The 22,974-nt window shown below is 43.0% G+C and overlaps 1 protein-coding gene across 1 annotated transcript in view; it reads right to left on the reverse strand.

Moving 5' to 3' along the window:
• The window catches only part of SORCS3 (sortilin related VPS10 domain containing receptor 3), a 565,587-nt gene that overhangs the window by 9,976 nt on the left and 532,637 nt on the right, over positions 1 to 22,974 (reverse strand). Inside the window, exons 19-23 of the mRNA XM_074373664.1 lie at positions 21,121 to 21,307; positions 15,247 to 15,380; positions 6,842 to 6,965; positions 5,180 to 5,292; positions 1,525 to 1,656 (exon numbers count right to left, since the gene is read on the reverse strand). Of these exons, the coding sequence (XP_074229765.1) occupies positions 1,525 to 1,656; positions 5,180 to 5,292; positions 6,842 to 6,965; positions 15,247 to 15,380; positions 21,121 to 21,307 (690 nt within the window). The remainder of the gene's footprint in view (positions 1 to 1,524; positions 1,657 to 5,179; positions 5,293 to 6,841; positions 6,966 to 15,246; positions 15,381 to 21,120; positions 21,308 to 22,974) is intronic.

Below are 22,974 nucleotides of genomic sequence, written 5' to 3' on the forward strand. Positions count from 1 at the left end.
ATACTGGAGAGGAGAGTGAGACAGAAAGAGGTGTGTACAAAGTTACCTGGTGAATTAGAGTTGACAACAGACACAGACGTTTCATTCAAGTCCCAGTTGAGTGCCTTTTCAGCCAAGCCTGTGTGACTTATTGTAGAAAGACCTATTGTGGGTCCCAGTGAAAGAGAGTCAACCCACCATTAGTTCTTTAATCTGATCAAGCAATACACACAGGGTAGAGAGGCCCCTCCTGCCAGGATTAAAGCAGGAGTGTACACCCCAACCCACGCCTCTGCTGTTTCTCCTTTAGAGACAATGGGAGACAAACATCAGAGCAGAAGCTGCCTCCTTTTTATGGGATAATTTTTCCTCTTTACTTTTCCCCAGCAAGTCTCAGAACACATAACATCGATTTAATCACCGTGTAATTCCCACATGAAAGCTGAGGCAGACTGAGGCTGTTGTCCCTAACTCTTATCTCGCTGTACGCGCCTTAATATCACAGCTGCTATTCATCACCATAATTACCTATTTATCTAAATGGATGGATATGGTAGCTTCCAAATATAGTTCACACATGCCACTTGCTATTTCAGAATAAAGAGGTCTTGTAAAAGTGATGTATGCATCGGGAAGCTGAGTTTCTCTCTGGCCCATTTCAACACGCAGCCCTGCAGTGCAAAGATCCGCTTCATTTTCCAGAGAAACTGACCATGATGGCATCCACGCAGCTCTTGGAAGGACAGGCGGGGGAGGTGGGGATGGGGTGACAGCCAGGTGAGATGCAGAGGGAAGAGGAAGATGTCTGTGCGGTCATTAGCTCATATGGGAGCAAATGTGTTTGATTCCTGCAGTTTTTAGCAGCCTCCTTCTCACCTGTTTCTACTTCTCCTGACTGAGCATCACAGGAAGGCATGGAAAGGTGAAGCCAAGCCAAGCCAATAAGACCCCAGGAAAAGCAGGGAGTGAGAGAGGGAAAACCAGGAGATGCCACCACCTTCACTTTGAGGATAGTGTGCACATCACGAGAACTATACACCCATTTGGTAAGGACAGTAAATCACAATCCCTTAGGGGAACGCTGCTTCCTTAGTCAAAGCAAGATGAGGTAATCCATCTCTCTCAAAAGACATGTGTTTAAAAACAGTCCATTTTCTTCCTAGAAGCAGAACTTAGATTGACCAGGATCTTTAAAGATAGGAAGCACATTTTCCCAGAAATAGATAGGGAAACTCAAATTCCTCTCCCCCATCTCTCTTTCCCCAGGACAAGTCATTGGTTGAGAGACATGAACAAGTTGTGGGAATGCCAACTGTTGGAATAAATGATACCAGGGGTGCTTTTCTTCCCTGGGTTGCTGAATGCTCCAGTCTTTGTGCATTTGTCTTTATTCTGGGTAAAGCTGATCGTTCTCCAAAGCCTTGGGTGCTGGACAAAGCATGACAAGCTGATGGACCAATAGGAAAGGGCTTATCTCCCTTTCTGGCTGGAAATACTTTGTGTCCCCTTAGGAGGTGAGGGGCAGGCAAGTGTCCGTTCACTTACTTGCTCCAGGTCCCCTTCATTGCCTTTCCTCCTCTCCGTCAAGTTCTTGGGGGGAAGGATGAAGAGCTCTGCTGAAGTGGGGAGGCCAGGGAACACAGCGACTAGGATCTGGTCTTCCGGGACACTGGTTACCTGCAGAGATGTTCAGACCCAAGAGTGAGGTCCTGGAGGAGCCAGCCTTCTCCACGTCAATAACCAGAATATTGACTATATATTTTTTCAAATGTAGCATTTTAGGCATAGGTTCCAGTATACATCCAGGCTTGCTTTCTGTTTTCCCTAGACCTGCTAGGCAAAGAAGTCTTAGTTTCACTATCTCCTCTGCTCTTACATGTATTTTTACTAAAACTAAAATACTTCTACAAATGATTTTCAAAATAGTGTTTGCTGGCAACATGGGCAGAAGCTCCTCCTACATTTTCCATTTTTTTTTTTACACTAGGAGGGCTTGAGCTTCTGGCTAAAACATCAACAGGCTGGCTGCAAAGGAAAAATAAGAAGTTGTAAACAAACACAGAAAAATGAGAATTTAAAAAAATGCAAAGCAGCTCTTGTCTTCACTTACTGAAGCAGGATTTTTCATTAAGTTAAAAGAGCTAATTCTGGCGAGGCTTCAGTTAAGAGGTTTCCTCAATTGTTGCGGGCAGCCCTACGAACTGATACAAATTGCCAATTTGTATTTCAAAAGACTTACTGTAAGGTCATAAAAATATTCAGACTCTTCATTCAGTAACTGTAACTTGGAGTGTTTGTCCGAAAGAAATGACCCAACGTATAGGAAAAGCCATAGGGAGGAAGAAACACAATATTTATGATACCAAAGAAATGGGAAAAGCTCAAATATTTTTTTTAAAAGTTAAGTAAGTAACAGTTATTCCACCATTAAGATGATAACTCATGCAGTGGGGCAACATGGAAAATCACTTAATGATAGCTGTATTTGGATCTGTCTCCTTGTATTTCTTTGGTTACAACTCTATAAAAATAAAAATGCAGACAAGTAAAAAACAAAACACTAAAAGTTAAGATGCTGAAATTGTAAATGAAGTTTTCTATTCCTGCGTGTTTAGTAAAAGGATTATATTGCTTTTTAATAAAAATGAAAAGAAAGCTTCTGTCTGAAGGCAAATTCTTTAAGAAAACAATACTCTGAGTTCTCCCCTGTAAAGAGCAGGACTGTTCTTTCCTATGTGTCTCCTGAAGGTCTTTTATCCAGAAAAACACCCCTTCTTCTGTCAGTTCAAATTATGTATGTATGTGTGTGTATTTGCTGAGCTCTGACTCCTGTTTGGAAATAGGCTTACAGATTGCAGTTGACGCTCAGGGACGTGATGAAGGAAAGAGAGAGCGTCCACTTGCAGAGAACTAGCCAGCAGCAGTCAGAAGCCTGAAAAGTTCTCCAAGGCGGGGAGGCATCCCGGTGGAATCCCAGAGGCCTTGCCCGACAACTCAGTTTCCTGCTGGGGGTCGTGGCCCTAAGTAGCTAGATGTCTCAGTGCCCAAGTGATGGGGCAAGATGGCCTTGTTCTAACCAGCCAGGGGAAGCAAGTACCAGAGACGAGACTGAGAAGCAAAACGCAGACAACCACCCAGTGGAGAAGAGGACTCGTCAGATGAGCCTATGAGTGCCGTGGCTGGTGTGACTCTGCATCCCAGGGAAGAGACGTCCCAGGGAGCATCACTCAGTTAGGCGGGACCTTGGAGCGCCATGTCTAGAGTCACTTAATCTCATCCAAAGGGACATATGAGTGAGATTTAAGGCCCAAGTATCAATGGAAAAGGTTGATTATTATTATTTATTAACATTATTAAAATTACTAAGTCATTTATCAAAAAGTGTGTATGTTTTAAATAAATACAATCACCCACATACAGCACAATCCTGACTGTTTCACAGTCAATGGCATACAAGATCAATTTCATTGTCATCCCCATCTACGAACAATCTCTTCTAAAAAGATCTGTGGTGAAGTTCTTCTTGTGGGCAGCTCCCCATAGGAATGCTCTTATTTCATTCTGTTTATTCTTCTTCCTTTCTGGCAGCTCCTTTGCCATGTCCCTCCATGGACCTTTCTCCTCTGCCTTGGGGAGCATCAGCTCCATCTCTGCCCTGCCCCCCACTCCCCCTTGGGGGGATCTAAGGACCTCCATGACCTCATCTCCCACATCTCTACCTCCAGTGGAAGCCTCACTCGATCTTCACATCCACATCCTCAACTCTCTTGGTTACCTTCACCCAACTGTTCCTCATGCGTTCCAAACTCACATAAAAGATCAAACCATTATTGTTCTCCCAAGCAGGTTTCTTCTACAGAGTCCCCCTATCTGATGAATGAATGGCAAGGAAAACCATCCCCTACCTACTCTTATAATCAGAAAGCTTTTCCCTCCCTGTCATCCACAGTACATTTTACTAGTCAGAAATTCTATTGCTCAACTTCCTAAGTAGTAAATCTCTCCTCTTCAGGATATTCTTATGTCTGCTTCAGACAACTGCAGTAGTCTTGTACCTGGTCATCTTTTGTGAAATCCTCCCCCATCCTATTCACTTCCTGCCTCAAGAGCCCATCCTCTGGCCACAAGAATGGGTATTTGAAATATAAATCTGTTATCAGGACTTATTTACTTACAGAATAATAAAAATGTTTACACCTTCCAGAGCCTACAGGATGTATGTCAAATCCCTTTTGGCTTCTCAGAGCCTTCACAAGTTGCCCTAACCATCCCTGCTCGACGTGAGTCACACCTGCCCTTGTAATAGACAGACTGACTACACTAAACTGCCCATTTCCAAGTACACTGTGCTCTTCCAGTAGACATGGCTTTGCACATGCTGTTCATTCTACCTGAAAGACATCATCCTCTCTGTTATCTACTATTTATCCTTTAAAACAGAGTTCAAGTATCCCTTCCAAAGACCATTCTAATAGTCCACAAGTGTTTACTGAATCACAAATATGTGTTAAGCCTGCACTTCCCTGGACAGAATCACACTTCTCTCCATGCTCTTTTGAAATGTTGGCCATGCCTCTACCATAGAACCAGTCGCATATTAGACTTCTCTCTACAATTGAACTGTCCCTGTTTTAGTCATCATTATATAGTACCTACGTCTGAGCAAAGGGTTATCAAAACCCTTTCAACCTTCTGTAAGGAAAATACGACCTTGGGCTAACTCTGTAACTCCAGAGTCCACTGGCATACTACTCTGCTTCCTGGCCTGCAGCCTTCCAATGGCCACATACAGTGGGTCAATAGGAGTCTTGGAGTCTGAGTGTCTAGTTGAAGAAGGAAAAAATGGTGGGCAAACAGCCAACCAAGTGAGTGATGTTAGTACAGACTCAATGAGTGGCCCATCTGTTATTTCATTAAAAGCGTCAAGCTCCTGTCTTAGAAAAACTGAGGCTAAGGATGGGGCCAATTTCCCATCCTCAAATCCTAGATTGATTCTCTGTCTATTTCTCTCCCCACTAATCTCTCCATCTTTCCTTTCCATCCTTCACTTTCTCCACTCTTCTTTCCTCTCTCTCTTTTTACAGAGAAATCATCTCTGTGTAACTGTAGAATGGTGGTTTTAATCCATGGAAATGTGTTCTGGGCCACACCATCTGGTTCTTTTTTCATGAAGACTTAAGCAAAGATAAAGCCAACTTACTTTCACCAGAGCCCGCTTGATAACATTGCCAATGTCTTGCCGCCACTCAGGGATGTCAGGGTTGTGGTAATCCAGATTAGGAGAGAATGACAGGAGTTGGGACTGGAAGTATTCTGCAAGAGAGTGTGTGAGTGAGGCTGAGAGAGGGTGTGATGGGCGAAGGGACTCCATGAAATGGCCCAGGCTTTCGTGTGGCCTCAGCCAGAATTCCTTCCTTTCAGCCTGTTTCCTGACTTCTGAAAGAAAGTGGGGATTGGTGACTGGAAGTAGATTGGTGCTCCCACCATTTCTATTAGTTCCTGAAGTCTTAAGGACTTCTTCTTGTAAATGAACATTATCTGACATGAATGAGAAGTATGAAACTCCAGAAGGAGGAGACTTCTGCTGCTGTAGGTGCTGTCAGGCAGAGGCAACAAGAAAGCATTAACAAGTTGGGCTTGATCAGAATGGAACCTTTCTGTGTCCTTCCCTTGGTTCCATCCCTCCTGCTAGAAACTGCCTCAGGGGGTTAGAAAGTACCTTGAACCCCTGTCTCTGGGGGGTGGGTAACACTCAATTTCTTGATCTGGTTGGTAGGTACACACGTCTGTTCACTTCATGGTAATTCATGAAGTTAAACCACTTATTATGATCTGTGTACTTTTCCATATTAAATTTATACTTCAAAAAATGTTTACTTAAAAAAAGAAAGTCTTCCAAGTGTCCAATGAGAGGGCCTGAGCATCAAATTTGCATCGTTGTAGGAAAAGGCACTCATCTGGGGTAAAGTGGAAGAACTATAATCTGGGTCAGAGGATCACACACCTTAGGACAACTTTCTAGAAAATCCCAAGTAGACTGGCTGCTTTTACAGGTCTGAGGGTGGTTTGTGGGACGGTGGCAGAAGCATGATTTGATTTAAAATAAATTTAATAATTAAGAATGGTTCCTCAGGCTGGGGAGGATATAGCTCAGTGGTAGAGCATGTGCTTAGCATGCACAAGGTCCTGGGTTCAATCCCCAATACCTGCATTTTAAAAATAAGTAAACCCAAATATTTTCCCTCCCCACAAAAAAAAAAGAATGGTTCCCCAGGACTGAGAACAGAATGGTGGCCCATTTACCACTCTCCTTCCTTGCTCTGTCCTTATATTCTTAGCCTTAGTCTCAGTCTTTGCAGCCAAAAATGTCAGAACCGCCAACAATCAAAAAAACACATCAGTTAAGTGCAGTTCATCTCAGTATCTGAGCTATGAGTTCTTCATAAGCAGGGACCATGACTCCTCCAACTTTTAAAATCACTGTGCCCATCCTCACAAAGAGTGGGTGCCACATGTGTGTTACAGAGACCTCAGCAGGTCATCAAGGCTAGAGGCTTCTAGGGCAGTCTTTCCAGCTCAGCACTCTTTCAACTTATGACACACCTCTGTCTAGTGAGACCATCAGGTTGTACTGCAGACACATCACAAGTGATAAGAAATGCCTGTCAGTGACTAGCTTCTCTGACAAACTCAGTATCTACTCTGGGAGAAGGTAAGGAGTAGGTTTGGATACCTTTTGTGGACCTATATAATTTTCCCACTGCTCAGGGAATTGCCAAAGCAGTCAGCAATTGCTGCTAGGGCAGTTGGAGGGGATTGGCTGGGCAGGAGGGGGCAACACAGGACGATTTTCAGGGCTTACCGTGAACTGCAATATCTTTCGTGTCCTGGATAAGGGCATTCCCAGCAGCCACCTGGACAGTGATGGTATTGGTCCCCTCTGCTAGGAATGTGAAGGAAATGCTGCTGTCCAAGGTGATGAGGGGCTGAAAGAGAGAAGCAGAAACCTTTACTTAGCCCTTTATGGGATTTCAGACTCCCTCCTTTCCTATAAATCGCAGACGGTCACAAATCTGCATAGCATTTGCAAACCCCCAGGGAATCCTAACTTGAAAAAGAAAATTATTTTACCCAGCTTTGCAAAACTGTGATTATATACCCAGTATCCATGAAGAGTATTAATAGACTTGAAATACACTGTAAACTATTAATTCTGAGATGAAGACTGGACACCCTGGATTCTGCACATCATTCTGTTCCTTCTCCTGGGGCAGAGTAGATGCACCTTTTGTAATCTGTTCCTAGTGGCTCTGGGAATAGATGATCATTTCTCTTTACCCTCTATATTCCATGTCAATTATATTTCCATCCTGTATTCCACTGGACTGTAAGATTTTTCAGAGACGTGACCATGTTTTACTTAATTCTGTATCACACATCCTTGGCACAATATAGCAGAGTCTTATGTAACCTGGATACATGGTCATAGTACTGACTTTCTGTCTTATCATATCTGTGTTTTCCATTGCAGGGCGTTTCTAACATTTTAAATAGGTTGCAAAACATATAAACATATATATCTGTGCTCCCTTTTTAATCTTTTTTTTCTTTTTCTGTTTTCTTTTCCTGATCATAACAGATAGGGACTTGCCAGGGATAAAGAAAGAAAGAGAATAAGTATATATGTTTTTCCCCTGGGAATTAGGATCTTGATAGAAGCAAGAGCTTATTGGAGAGAAGAGAATGCAGATTCTGAGATTGAAGAGTCATTATTCAGCAGCTATCTTGAGGCCCAGGCCCTCTCAAGTTTGCTGGTGTTTGCAAAGGTAAGAGAGTAGTAGGAGGCAGCTCACAAAGAGATGTCACAAGCACAGATGAGCTGACTCTGTGTCCTCTCTGTGTGTTAGGACAATGTGATAGAGTAATAATGTGGCCAGTTGGGGATGCAGAGAGTTGCCCTTTAAGGGTGTGTAATGGCCTGTGCTCACACGGCACACCCATGCACCCATGCACTCTTAGCTGAACAAGGTGTGGATGTGAGCCCCTGGACCTGCAGAGGCTCAGAGATGCAGCTTTCAGACAGCATCCCTGCTGCAAGACTTAAATCCCTTTCTAGCTCAGAATTTTCAGCTGGGCCTCTGAAACAATAATTTTCTTGTTTGGCTTTAAAATTCTATTGCTCTCTTTTATGACCAGGCTGATAGCTAGAGTTGAGCAGGATTAGAAATATTGCCCTAAGCTTCTGACACCCTTTCTTCTCTGCTAAAATGAAAGAAAGAAGTGAGTATGGAAACAGCTGTACACTTCCCCTTAACTAAGGGTAAGCCCCAGAATTCAAGCATTCTTCCCCATCCTGTGGCTCTGTGATGATACACACAAGGGTGTGGTGCTACTAATTAAACAGCAAATGAGGTACAAGTAGGTTCTGTGATGGACATCAACTCCAGTGGGCCGACAGTGGCTGTTTAGTGTCCTGTGTTGAGGAGGAAACTGAAGTCAAATTGAGCTCAACACAGCAATGGTGGCCATGGACATGGAATAAACAGAAAGGGGGAACCACTGAGTTGCCATCTGCAGTATAAGGAGAACAGAGACATGAAACTCTGGCTTTGTTACTATTTTAATGAACAACTTTGGGCAAAATTTGTCTCCATTGTGGCCCTTAGTTCTTTATCTGTCAAGTTAAAAGTTTCAGTTAGAAGATATGAGAACTCATTCAAAAGTCAGAATATACAGCATTGATGAATGGCTTCTGGTAAACTTCATAGTTCTACTAGTCAACTCCTTAGGTCCTACCTGTCAAAATATCTTCAACTGCTTCATTACTTTAGTCCTATTCTTTGGAAGGAAAATGAGATACCTCTATAGACCAAATGGAGTGGCTAAACTTCTTTAAAAGTAATAGTATCAAACATTGTTGAAGATGTGGACTAACTGGAATGCTCATACATTTTTGGTGGGATGTCCCATGGTGCAACCCTGTGGGAAAAAGTTCAGTTTTGCAAGAAATTGCAATAATATTTTTTTGCAAAGTAGTTGTGCCATTTTATATTTATGACTTGGCTATTGCAGTCCTGAGAATTTAGTCAAGATAAAAGAAAATATATATCCACAAACAAAAAAATGTTCATAGCAATATATTCATAATAGCTAAAATCCAAAAAGAGCCTAGGAGAATTTATCAGCAGGAAAATAAATAAGCAAGTCATAATATATCACACAATAAACATAAAAGAACAAGAACTAATATACACAATAGTATGGGTAAGTTCCCAAACCATAAGAAATGAAATAAGTCTTATATTTAATAATTCACATAATATGATTACATTTATATGAAGTTCTAGAAAAGGCAAATCTAATTCATGATGGAAAACAATAGTGGTTGGTTCTGGGGGATGGCAACTGACTGAGAAGGGGTGAGAGAGAACTTTTGGGGAGTGGCGGCAATACTATATATCTTGATAGGAGTTTGGGTTACAGGAATAAGCCTTTATCAGAATTCCAGAAGTGCACACTTCAGATCTATGCATTTCACTGTGGATATATTTAATACCTCCATGGGAGAAAAGTCTAAATAAATATTGAATTCTAGATAATGATCTGTAACCTGAAGCATTTAGCACAAAGCACGTAAGTGTTTGAAATTTACTTAGAAATGAATAAAAAAATTAAGATAGATTGACAGCTGGATGGAAGGGTGAACAGATAAATAGACATATGATAAAACAAGTGTGGTAGATGTTGATATAGACTACAGGTGGTGGGTATATGGATGGCCACTAAAATTATTTCAATTTGAGTTTATGTTTGAAGTTTTAATAATAAACTGTTGGGAGAGAAACACAACAAAAAAGAAATCATAGATGTGTTTTTATTTTTTCTTGATTCCATGAATATTGCTCTCTCTGACCATAACTCTATTCTATTGCCCTTCCATTTTGGTTACTGCTTTCAGGTACTGCTAATCTCTTCCCACCTCTCACCACCAGGATACTTTCCTTCCCTAAAGGTTTTCTCTTCAAGGAACCTTCATGACTTTCATGTCATCATCTTCAGCCCTCAGTGGTCTGTGTGGACCCCCTCTCCTCTCCCTGCACACTCTCCTTGTCTTGGACTTGAGTGACTGGTGCTGTGCTGGGCAATGACATCTCTTTCTAAAAGGAGTGGAATTCCTCCCGTCCCAGCAGATTTGATCTCCACTCCATCTGGCTGCTTTCCCAGGAGATCCAGGAACCAAGCAAGAATGCCAGTCTGCAGGACAAGGGAATGCCATCTGAGGTGGGAGGGAGCGTGCCACCCCACCAGCCAGGCACGGCTCTGAGCCACAGCAAACAAACTGTGTTGAATGCGAACACTTGGTCCCTGGGTAGCATACCACGGGCCCCCGTGCTGGGGAAATGGCAGAAGCTAATTTTGTTTTCCAAATTGCTTTTGTTTTTCATCAGCTGTTACAGCCTCATGGCTGATTTCACCTTCCTTGCAAAGCTGGAACACTCCACAGGATTCTTGAGTTCTTCACCGGCCACCCATATATAGCGCACAATGCTAAATTAAATCAAGCATTTTAAGGTTCATTTACTAAATCTATTAGGCAAGCAGACACATTTATTAAGCCAGACCTCAGTTAATCCCAGCAAATTGGTCTTTCAGAGCCCCACACATCCAACAGGGCAGCCAACTGCCTTCTCTGTCTCTGTGTTTGTCCAAATTACAGGGTCAGCCCATAGCAAGGCTCATGCCCTGCCTAGGCTGTGGGCTACATCCCTGCCCACAGAGGATCCCTCATGGGCAACAGGTCACATGTTATCCACTGAGCCCAGCAAGACATCAACAAAGCTCTGAGTAACTGTATAGTTACGAGATTCTTGCTTGACTAATAGATCAGGGAGCTTCAGGGAAATGTTTGGATGCAGTCTACACCAGTTCCCCATACACAATAAGTCAAATATATACTAAATATTATAACATCTCCACATTTTAAATGTATACATAAAACCTGCCATTCCCGATTTGGACAGACTATGTAATCACTATGCTTGCCTCACTTAAAATCTTCAGCAGATGACACAGTACTTTGTGGAAAGTGCTTATTATATGAAGAGGAGAAGGAAGAATATGTAATTGTGGATATGCTATGATTAGAACTACATAAGAAAAAAAATCTAAAATACCAAAATCTAAAAGACCAAAATTAAATAAAGTAAATCATATGTAAAGATGTATTATGACTATGGGATTATTTTGGAAATTCAGTTTGGGAAAAGAAAGTTCCCTCGAATACATACACACACAGACACACACACACACAGACAGACACACATACACAGACAGACACGCACACACAGATAGACACACATACAGACACAGACACACACACACAGACACACACACACACAGACACACACACACACATCCCCTCTAAAAACTCTTCCAAAGTATCTTACTCTCTAAAGTATCACTGTCCATGAATCTGGTTCTATCTTCCATTATCCTATCCTAAATCTGAGTCTCATGACAAAATAACATGCATCCATTTATGTCATTCAAAGCCATCTGTCATCTATCTGCCCCCATTTTAGTTTTTTTATGCAATTTCTTCCCAAATGAATCCTGCTCTTGTGCAATCAGTCTACGTAGAACACAAACATGCCCAAAGCCTTGCCACAAATCCCTTCCCCTCCTCTCTGCCTCAATTCTGCCGCTCCTCCAGTGCCAGCTTAGGGCCAGCTTCACACACGACTTGCTCCAGGACCAAGAAGCCCTGCATCCACCGCCCCCTCGGCTGCTTGGCTGGGCTGGTAATGTTACATTCCTATCACTGTACCTTATAGTATCTGTTCTTGGATGTCAACCCCACATTCTCAAATGGATTTCTTAAGGGCCACAAATGGAATGTATGCTGCTTTGTTATGTTCCTCATAACATCTAGGACAAAATTCAGGTTCTTGAAAAAGATACACGGAGCCACTGATACAACTTCACATCTCCTGCCGATACGTCTGTAGGTGTATGAGCCTACGTGGATTTCAGGAATGTTTGCTCTCTCCTGTTGATTCATACAGCATCACACTTGCTCACCAATCACTGTGTGTGTGTTCATCTCGCCTTCTCGTCAGGAGTGTAATCTCCTTGAAGGTAGGGACAGGGTCGTAAGTGCTCTTTGTGCCCAAGGGCACCGAGCGGAGGGTTGGCTCTAACGGGGTGAGGGTGGGGGAGGGCTGATTCTTACTGAGAGGTTGATTTAATTCAGCCCCTTGGGTGAACCTGTCCAGTTCACCAGGTCACAACACATAGAAACACACACACACAGGAAAATTTCTCCTTCATCAGTGACATTCTGATGATTAAATAAAATAATGTATATAAACAGCCTAGTGCAAAGCCAATGCTAGGAAATAGATGCTCAAAATTAGTGTTACCTCCCTTTACAGATCAATTTGTTCATCAAAGCTAACTAAATGGCTTGACAATCAGAAAACTCACTAAGACACCCAAAGACATTCATTTGCCAGAAAAATATGAAGCTCACTGGATCAATTATCAGGCCCTGTGGCCACCTTGATGTGTTTCTGGCCTGAGCCAAAGCACTGAAAATATACCTCTTTCAAATGGGTCCGAAAACCATGCTTTGGAGGTGGGAGAGAGATCTGTGGAACCAAGTCAGACCTGCCACTGGGATGTAGAAGCACAGTGGTGACTTGACTGACGTGTTCAAGTACTTAGATGCGTTCTGAGCACCTTACACACCTGTCTTTACTTAATCCTCAAAGCAACATTAACGTGTAGCCATTACTAGTCTTACTCTGACATTACAATGAGCAAGACTGAGGCACAGAGAAGTTACCTGATCTGATGAAAGGCACACAGCAAGACGAATCTGAGTCTGGACCCCAACCCAGATTTGTCTTATTTCAAAACCACTCTACTCTACTGCCTCTAATGTACCATCATTTCTCCTGGCTCTCTGGATCCAGTACCTAGTAAGACCTCTGAGATCTGGATATTTGTACGGCACTTTATGCTCAAGTTTATAGATGGAAATTTCTAACCAAAGGAACACCTCAGGTCATCATCAAGTTAAAAAAAAAAACCATAAAGCCATTCTGCAATTTTAAAATTTCTTTCTCATAATATGGCATACTATAGATCAGATAGATAGATGAGAGGGAGAGAGATTCCAAATATTAACTCAGCCACATTTATGGATTGGATATTAGTATCCTTGATTTAGAGAAAACAACACTGACACTCAGGTCAGGTGATTTGTTCAAACTAACATAGATAATCATTAGAGAAGTAGAAACTCAGCACTCCATTCACTCTGTGCACTTCTCTGTTGATCAAATATTTATTAGACACAGTCTGGTATTTCAGGTCTTAGAATCAGCACTCGGAGAAAAAATTAAAAAAAAAACATCCTCAGTTCCTTGTAGGCTGTTGAGTCCATCACTGTGTTGATAACGGCCAGGAGCTGCCCTCCTTACACACCGCAGTCTCTCCGCAAAGATCACCGGGTGAACAACCACTAACAGAAAAGAATTCCCCGGCCTGACAGCCCGCACCTCACGTCCTTGGAGGCGAAATGAAGTTAAGAGCCTTCTCTTTCCGATTGCATCCTCCAAGACGATTTTCTCTTTTTCTTTCACCATGTACATCTGCTGGTGTTCGAAGCAGAATTTTAGGGTCTGTAACCTCCAGGGGATGAACAGAGTCACGCAGCTGAAGCCCCCTGCGGCCGGGGGCGGGGGCGCAGTGCGTGGTAGACAGGAGTGAGGAGACCTGGGCTTTAGGCCTGGCTCCACAGTTAACCAGCTGTTTGACCTCAGGATGCTCATACCACAAAGGGAGCTTCACTTCTCTGATGTATCAGCTGGGGATCTTATTAACTAACCTCCTGACCTAGTGTCCTCGTGAATAATAACACCAGAAATGTAGCAGCATCAGAGCCTATGCTAAGGAACAGAAAGTACACGGCACAAACAATGTGAACAGAAAAGTGTCCCTTGGGTCCCTAAATCTCATTCAGTCTTCTATCAACCCATCCTAACTGCCAGTTTTTATACCCAAGTAAAAAGTATCCATTTAGTAAGTAGCTAGTGTGTGCCAGGGAGAGACGTATCCTCTTACTTAGTTTTCACAAAAATCAAGATGATACAGGCATCATTCCCCCCAGTTTGCAGTTGAGTGAATTAAATTTTAGGCCAGGTCACTTGATCAAGCTCACACAGCCAACATGCAGCAGTGCTGGAAACCTAACCCTTGTCCCCATGACTCCAAGGTCCACGTTCTCTCCACCTGTCCGGCTGCCTCCCTAAAATTATCTCCCATTCCTATCCTGCAGGAGCCAAAATTCTTTTTGGCCATCTCAAAACAAACAAATAAAACTTTTTCAAAGGAATTACTATACTGGCAACTGGAATATTTTTCCCCTTTTTTTAGATACCCAGCATTTCCAAGTCTGGTATGATTATCTTTCATAAATTATTTTTTAAAAAGTAAAGGTCTAACATGGACCATGACAATCACATCAAGAATGACTCAAGAAACTGCAAAGGCAAAAACAAGAAGGGAGAGAAACATGAAGCCCTTAAATTGAGGGACGCTCAGCCTAGCTGCTCCCAGCTCCTGTCACACAAGCACGGTCATTCCTGGCACAAGCTTCCCTACCAACAGTTGCTAGGAGCAGGGAGTGTCTGCATGGTTCAGAGTCTGGCCCTTTAATCCCTTTCTTTGAGACCTTTGTCAGGTCAGACCCACAGTCCCACACCCAAGAGGAAGAACATCAGCGCCTGGCCTTCAGAGAACACCTAGCAGGTCTTGATAAAGGTTCTTTACACGCATTACCCCCTTTTGACTTCCACATTCCTGCACTGAGATAGCTAATTCACCTCTCACAGATGGCGTCACTTAATCCCAGAGATGCTAAGTGACTTTCCTCATATTATATAGCTAGTGAGTAGAAAGGCTGAGATTAGAACAAGTGGAGCCAGTGAAGTTTCAGAAATATTCATTAGAGGAGCAAGGACAACCAGTTTTGTACAGATTCTCCCAGTACTCTTTCTTCCTATGGATTACCGGGCCTCTCCGGATTATAACAATGAACTTGCTGCAGGAAGGTATGTCATAGTCAAGTACGTGGACCCAGCACGTCATTGTGCATTCCCTGTGGCCCACATCCCCAGCACCCCCAACATCAACATAGAAGTTGGAACATAGGAACATTCAGTACAGATCTAATCAGACACCGATCAGAAAGGGCCACACCTTTGTACTATTGCCGAACCACCAGAAATAGGTCAGGGTCCCCAGCTGGCTGGGCCACACGACTGCACTGATGTTGACCTCCTTATTTCTTATGGCCACAAACGGAACTCGGAGGTGCACATGCTCCACAGGACCTAAGGGGATGAGAAAAACAATGTCAGTGCTCACAGTCCTGAATAAGCAATCTGTCACACTCCCAGATTCCTCCTCCTAACCCCTATTACCATCACCTGTGATAAAACAATCGTCGTAAACTCACACATGTTGAGAAGTGTGTGTGTGTGTGTGTGTGTGTGTGTGTGTGTGTGTGTGTGTGTGTGTGTGTGTGCTTGAAATAAAGCATCACATATAATAAGGGAAGTCAATCCGGCTTCAGATGTTTTTTCAGTGACACGGGAACTTTATTTAAATCTGATGAGCCCAGCTGCGAATGCTTATGAACTTCCAGTCCAAGGACAAAGCTAGCTTATTGGACACTTAGCCAATAAATAGGAAGGCAAACAGTGGTCTCTCTCATTTCTGGCGATTAGCCTGTATTGTGATTTGGGGTCAATGTACTAGATGGAGGGCGCGTCCATTATCCTCAATTGTTTATTGGTTCCACCTTGCTCAACGATCGGCCTTTGGGCCTGTCATCTGCAACCCTCACACACAGTGGGTGTCACTGAGAAGCTGGCAAGGCTGTTTTATAAAAAGAGAAATGCACATCTCCCTAGATTGAAGGAGAAATAAGCACCAGGTTCCCAAATAAGAAAAAAAAAAACAAAGCTGCTCGCAAAAAGGTGATCAAACTTCTGTTTTTCTCTTGTTCCTCAGAAAACTGATACAAGCAGTCTCAAGTTCTAAACTAGCAAGTAAGAGAATATATTGGAACACACTCTATGCATAATAAGTAAGGATTTTAACTTAATTCATTTCCAAAATAACATGAGAAGAGGAAAACGCTGATGGGAAATGTTAATGTGTCAGCATTGCATTTAAGGGGTGGATATGCTATTTTTTTTTTTTAACTCTGTGGGATTTTCTCCCCAGCCCCCACCCCTTTCTCTTCCTGTTTTTGTTCATTTTTTTTCCTACCCCCTTCTTTTCCTCCCTTTCTTCCTCTTTTCCTTTCCTTATATCTGTCCTACTTAACCAAATCCAGTTAAAATATTTTCTGTCCACACTCAGTTAGAGCACATGTTCCTGGTTTCCACCATGACAGTGTTGATGAGCCAAAGTAACTAATGGTCACAACCGTAGCATGAACATCTCGTTAGCCTGGGGACCTTGACTTCTTCTCAAAGGTGGGACATTTTTCAGGCCACTCAGCCTTCACTGTTTAACATCCTTGGTTATTCTGGAGGTAGCTCAGTTTAAAGGGAAGAAAACAGATGGACACTTTTCATTTCTGCTTCTGTTTAATTTTAGCTTATAACCTCTTCCTCTATCTTCCAGAACCTTGACCCTACACAGACTGCTGCACGGTCCTCTGCCTTCCTTACATGAGTAAAAGCATATGAAAGTAATGTGTGGATGTTAAAAGGACCACATCATTAATTATGGATTGGCACTATTTATACCAACACCACCACACCAACACTACTTCTGTGTATCACTGGGGAGAAGTCCCTCTTAAGACAGTAAGCATATCCTGTGTCATGGGTAAACTTATATTGAGAGAAACATGTTGGGACAGGATTAATGTTTGAGTGAGGAGATCAGACAGACCTGCGTGACACTGTCCAGTTGGCATTTTCCCGAACAATCAGCAAGTGACCAAGAATCCGCGTGTTTACAGTGTGAAAATCCTCTCTGCCTGTGCTCTCACCTGACCCAGTCATCCGGCACCTCAAGACTCCGTCCAGGAAAGAATTTCAAACCTTGTCATTTCAGATGCACATCTGGCTGAAGGTTTAATTATTTTCAATAAGGAAGTCTGTTTAATTATTTTTGTATGGTTTGATTGTTGGTGAGAATTAAAAAAAAAAGCACAAGGTGTGAAAAAACACTGGCCACTTTGGCCTGCTTTATTTACTCATTTTTAGGAGTTTATCTGATTTATCGCTCTTTGTTTTTTGTGTTTTACTGACGAATGTGGAAGAGAATGAGGCGATGGGGTGGGGTCCCTGGCCAGGCTGTGTCCTGGGAGGAAGGTAAGAAACCTGTGTCTTATATTAACATCTCAGAGTCTTTAACGTCCAGCCTCAGGTCTCTCATTCTTCTCCCTTTACCCTCAAAGTCAATACCTCTTTCCTTTTTTTTTTTTTATTGAAGTTTAGTCAGTTTGCAATGCTGTGTCAATTTCTGGTGTAGAGCATAATAGTTCAGTCATACATATACATACATATATTCGTTTTCATATTCTCTTTCATTCTAGGCTACTATAAGATATTGAATACAGTTCCCTGTGCTATACAGTAGAAACTTGTTGTTTATCTATTTTATATGTAGTAGTTAATATCTGCAAATCTCAAACTCTCAATTTATCCCTTCCCACCCCTCTTCCCCCGGTAACCATAAGTTTATTTTCTATGGAAGTCTGTTTCTGTTTTGTTAATAAGTTCATTTCTGTCTTTTTTTTTTTTTTTTTAGATTCCACATATGAGTGGTATCATATGGTATTTTTCTTTCTCTTTCTGGCTTACTTCACTTACAATCACGATCTCCAGGTCCATCCATGTTGCTGCAAATGGCATTAGCTTATTTCCTTTTATGGCTGAGCAGTAATGCTTCGGTTCTTCTCTGTCTCCCTCAAAATGTGTGAAGCCCCTTCCCCTGGCCAGCTCATGAGAACCCCAGGCTTTTCCACAGTTCAGTGATGATGTCGCTATGACTCGTGGCCCAGGACAGGTTTCCCAGTCTTCTGTCGCTCACTAGCCTTGGCTGAACCAGGGCTCACACCGTTGGGTCCTTTGATGCCCCAAAGTATAAAAGGAAACCTCCTTCTCCCTAAATCCATGCCACACACAAAAGGGACGGGGCTTCCACGAATTGGCACCCCAGCAAGTACGGCCACATCGATGGCAGCTTCCTGACAACCAGCATGTTTGGGTAAATATCATCTTGAGACGCTATTTCCTTGAAGAAAACATGTACCAGCTTTTTAGGGCAAAAAATCCTGAGCCAGAAGCTCCAGGCTTCAACCTACAGACAAACCACAGATCCGGGAGAAAAAGCTGAAGAGATTCAGGAGAGGACACAGCAAACTCCTAAGATCCTCACTGTCACATGGTGGCTCTTTTTGATAAAAATCTAATAATCTGTGCGAGATTGGTTATTACAGGCAGCTAGCAGCTACTTTTGTTAGCTAATGGCCCAAGGTGAAGCCAAGAGCAGTTTCCACTGTAGTAACCGTCTGGTAAATGCAGCCATGATTGATTTGGAGGGAATTACGAGCACGATAAAAGTTTCAAGGAACATTTCCTCCTTCACGCACATAACCCGCAGCATAAACCTACTCCTTGCTGTTGTGTTTTTTGCCACTGAGGCACCCTGGTATTTGTGCCCGGCAGACAAGGCCCACTCTTGGCAGAATTAGGAACATGGGTTGGGCAGGGGGTTGGAATAGAGGAAAGTAAATCCGTTTGAACTTTGTCTTCATTTTTAAATGCAGCAGAAGTGCCAGGTGGCAAGTTGACAGGAATTACATAGTAATGACTACACAGGTAACATTCGTCCCGTGCCGAGCTGGGTGCTAAGGGGCATTTTGCACATCGTACAGAAAAACATTAACAGAGCTCTGAAATTGCCGTCCTTAGGAAGACCTGTGTGTATGATTGGCCCTTTGCTGGCATTTGGGAACTTGGCCCTGGGAGCATTTCCAATCAACAGTGGGCTGAGAAGAGTGGTTCACTCTGCCTAGACTATGTTTGCCAATGAAATGGTTTTATTCTGAAGAACTGCTTTCCTCGAGGAGTCTGGAATTTTGGTATCAGCCAGGCAGAGGATGGCTACTTGACCCGTCCCCCAAAAAAGCATGGGCACTGAGTCTCCAGCGAGCTCCTCTGTAAGTAGCCCTTCACACGTGTTGCTACAGCTCACTGCTGGAGGAAAGCTGCGTGCTCTGTGTGACTCTTGGGCGTGTGCACCTGGTTTCCTGCAGACTCGGTCCCACAGGCCTTGTCCCTTTGCTGACCTTGCTTTGTCTCTCTTCACGATAATAAGTCACAGTCGGGAGGTGGGACTAGATGCTGACCTTATGAGTCCTTCTAGCAAATCACTAAACCTGGGGGGAGGTGTCTGGGGGACCCCAGACACAGACACGTGATCCAGTTTGATTCTCACAGCCTCGCCATAGTCTAAGTACTAAAGGTGAGGGGTCAGAGGTCTGTGAGGATTAAAAAGTCTGATCAATGTTAGACATTTAACAGAGGGATATGATCAGAATTCAAACACAGGGCTCCCTTGTGCTAAACCTGCCTCGGAAACACCTTGACCACCACCTACCTGGGTTTCTGACCTGGTGCTTCCAGGACAGAATTACTACAGTGGGTGTAGTGTGGTCATCACCACTTGGGCTCTCAATGGCCCATGTCTAGCAGGACCTCCCCCCGCAACACACCAGAATATAAACCCTGCAAGGGCAGGGCCATCTCTGCATCGTTGCCTCCCCTAGCAGGATGCCTTGTGTACATTCAGACCTCAACAAACAGTCCCTGAATACATAAGTGAATGATCAGGTATGTCATTTGTGTTTCCTGTTACTGTGACTAGAGTCCTGTGAAGCAAGGTACCAGTTAGGACTAAGCCATTTTAAAACTGAAGTCAGAAGACCTAGAGAAGAAATAATTTATGTCATGGTCGTGTAAGCCTGGCATCTTTAAGGATGCAACATAAGTAATCCAGGTCTTTTTCATGTACTTCCCTCACCACTGCTGGTCCTTATGCTACTACAGTGACCAGGATTCGAGGAGATTAGCTAGGTTACTGTTTCCCAGGGATCTGTTAAGTGTAGGTGGTTTATATAGTAGAGTTTATGTCATTACTGAGTTGTTAATAGGAAAGGTGTCCCTTGTTTTCAACTAGATTCTGCTAAACCATACAATTTGCACCATATATAGCATGTTATCCCAAATACTGTGGGATATATGAGAACCACACAAGTCCTTAGACCCATAAATGTCAATATAAAGGTAAAATAAACCAGTAACAGCCTCATAATAACATTTCCTTGACCCAACATTTTAAAATCCTATTTAAGTTTCAGTTTATGTGAGTCAAGCTCCAGGAGAGCAAATACACAAAACACATCCAGTATAAACAACTGTTCTAGAACTTCAGCCACTGTTCTGGATGGTGCCAGTGGCCAGGAAATACATTCCAGGCCAACAATAATATCTTGGAGAGTTCTTAGAATGATTTATAACTGGAATGAAGTTGAAGTAACTTTGGATGTAAGAATTAAGTTATTTTGTGTGCTCTAGTTCTCTATTTAAAACAATCTCGGCATGTGTTTCTTCGATCCCTCCTTGGCTCTTCCAATGGAGATAACAATTTACTTTGATTTGTGCCGCGTTCATTCATAGTAGCTTGAGAATCATCCTGTGGCCGGGAACGAGATAAGTATCCTCTTTCTCTATTAAGGAGTCTCCAAATCAAAGGGAGGGCACTTTTATTGGAATGTGTGTTTGCAAGTGCACACTTACATCAGAACTGAGTTCTGAAAAGGAGGGACCAGTAGATAATGTTATCCAAATTTTCAAAATAATCAGCCTACTTCAGTATCATGAAACTCAATCATAGATGAGCCCACTTCTCAATTTTTTGATTGGGGTCACCATTTGGGGTAGCAGTCACACCAGATCCAGCCCAGCTTGGAATCCCAGGAAGTTCGGAGAGATGGAGTTGTCAACTGGGAGAAGAGTTAGAGAGGGGATGGCTCATGCTACTTACAGACCACGTGCAGGAAGAGGACAGCTGTGTCCGAGCCCAGGCTGTTCTCTGCATAGGCTGTCACCTGGAAGATCCCTGCACTCTTGTACACGTGCTTGATGCCGTCCTCGATGGGGCTGAAGTTAGCGTAGGACACTGCAATCCCATCCCCGAAGTCAAGCTGAATGTTTGTCCTCTGGAGATCACCCTGCAGGGGGGACTAGCAGTTGACCTGGGCCCATTCACATGGTCCAACCTGCCTCTATCTGATGTCTGGTCCTGTGCCTTCAGCATCACCCTCTGAGGACCTGCAGTCTCCTCCAGGGGGCCGAAACACCCTCAACACAATCATCAGACTCCTATCTGATATTCACTGTGCACAATGAGCAGGTACCATGGACCTATTGCCCTTGGATGCCCAAGCTCAGGGCAGCATGATTTGCTTGAAACTGGCAATTGTGGATAAGATAGTGCCTCCATGAAGCTCTGAAGTGGAGAAGCCAAGGGCTTCCCTGGCCACCTCATACACATGGTTTAATTATTCTTCTCCTGGGTGGTCACTGTCATCATCATCATCATCATAGAAACAGCTAACAGAGATAAAGTTTCTTTTCAGTTCTAAGCAATTAATGCCCTCACAACTCTATAATGTAGAAAGTATTACTGTCTCCATTTTAGAAATGGGGACAACAATCAACTAAGTTATTAGACCAAAGTTTTGCAGCCAGTCGTGGAAGAGCCAAATTTTAAACCCGGGCAGTCTGAGGTCAATACCAAGACTCTCAACCACCATGCTGTAATTATAATTGTTCCTATTTTTAGTGTTTATTATTATGTTCCAAGCATTATGCTAATCACTTGGCACATATTATATAATACCACCTTCAAAATAACTCTATGAGATAGGATGATTATTTCCATTCTACAGATGAATACTGCATACCAGCCAAAATTATATTGGTGCTCTGTTGATCTTGGATTTTCCTTACACCTGCCCAAACCTCCTCTTCCCTGAAGCCTTTTCTATCTCAGCCCACAGATGTTTCTGCCTCTTGGAAGTCCAAGAGCCCCCTGGGTGCTGCCTGAGGATGTGATGTCAGGGGTTGACTTGAGTGCGTTGCACCACCCCAAGCTGATCTTAGCTTCTTAAGCCCTGATACTGAATCCCACTACCCTGTCCTTCTCCCCACTATATTGGGCCAACATTTTGGATAAATTCCAATGAATATGACCATAAGATAAAGAGCCCAGGTGAAAAAGAATTAGATCTCTCTGCTTATTTATTAAAAATGGTTGGTAGAATTAAAGGAGAAATACATCATTTTGGAATTACGAGCCAGTCCTTCTGCCCCGTGAACATGCATCCATCACAGTTTCACTGTCTGTCTCTTCCTCCATGCAAACCCACATGTGAGTGAAATATTGATAGGTGCTCCCTTGCCCCCAACACAATGTCAAGTACCCTTGAGTTTATGAATATAAATTAAAGTGGAAATGAACTGAGGGCAAGTCAAACGGATAAGATTATGGCTCTTCACATTCATTCAAGGGAAGGTTTTTATAGTGCTGGTCCTGGAAACTCCCTAGGGGAAATGTGATAATGACCTCCTCTGAATATTAAGGTTAATTCAAGTACCCAGTGTGGATGAAGGCTGAGGAATCTGTCAACCCAGGATAAGGGACCTTCACTGTGCTGTCCAGTGTGGGCCAGACTTTAAAGGTTTCTAAAGTATTCACAGTTAGGGAAAAATCTCCTGGCCTGCTTTGGTCTCTTTCCAAGATCTCAAGAGCATACAGCAATTTGCATTTAAATTTAGAGGGCTTTGTAAATCAGGCAAGCTTTCTTGCCCCAGAAGCTCAGCAAGAGCTGAAAAC

The sequence above is a fragment of the Camelus bactrianus genome, chromosome 11 (genome assembly GCF_048773025.1).
Source record: "Camelus bactrianus isolate YW-2024 breed Bactrian camel chromosome 11, ASM4877302v1, whole genome shotgun sequence".
NCBI lineage: Eukaryota > Metazoa > Chordata > Mammalia > Artiodactyla > Camelidae > Camelus > Camelus bactrianus.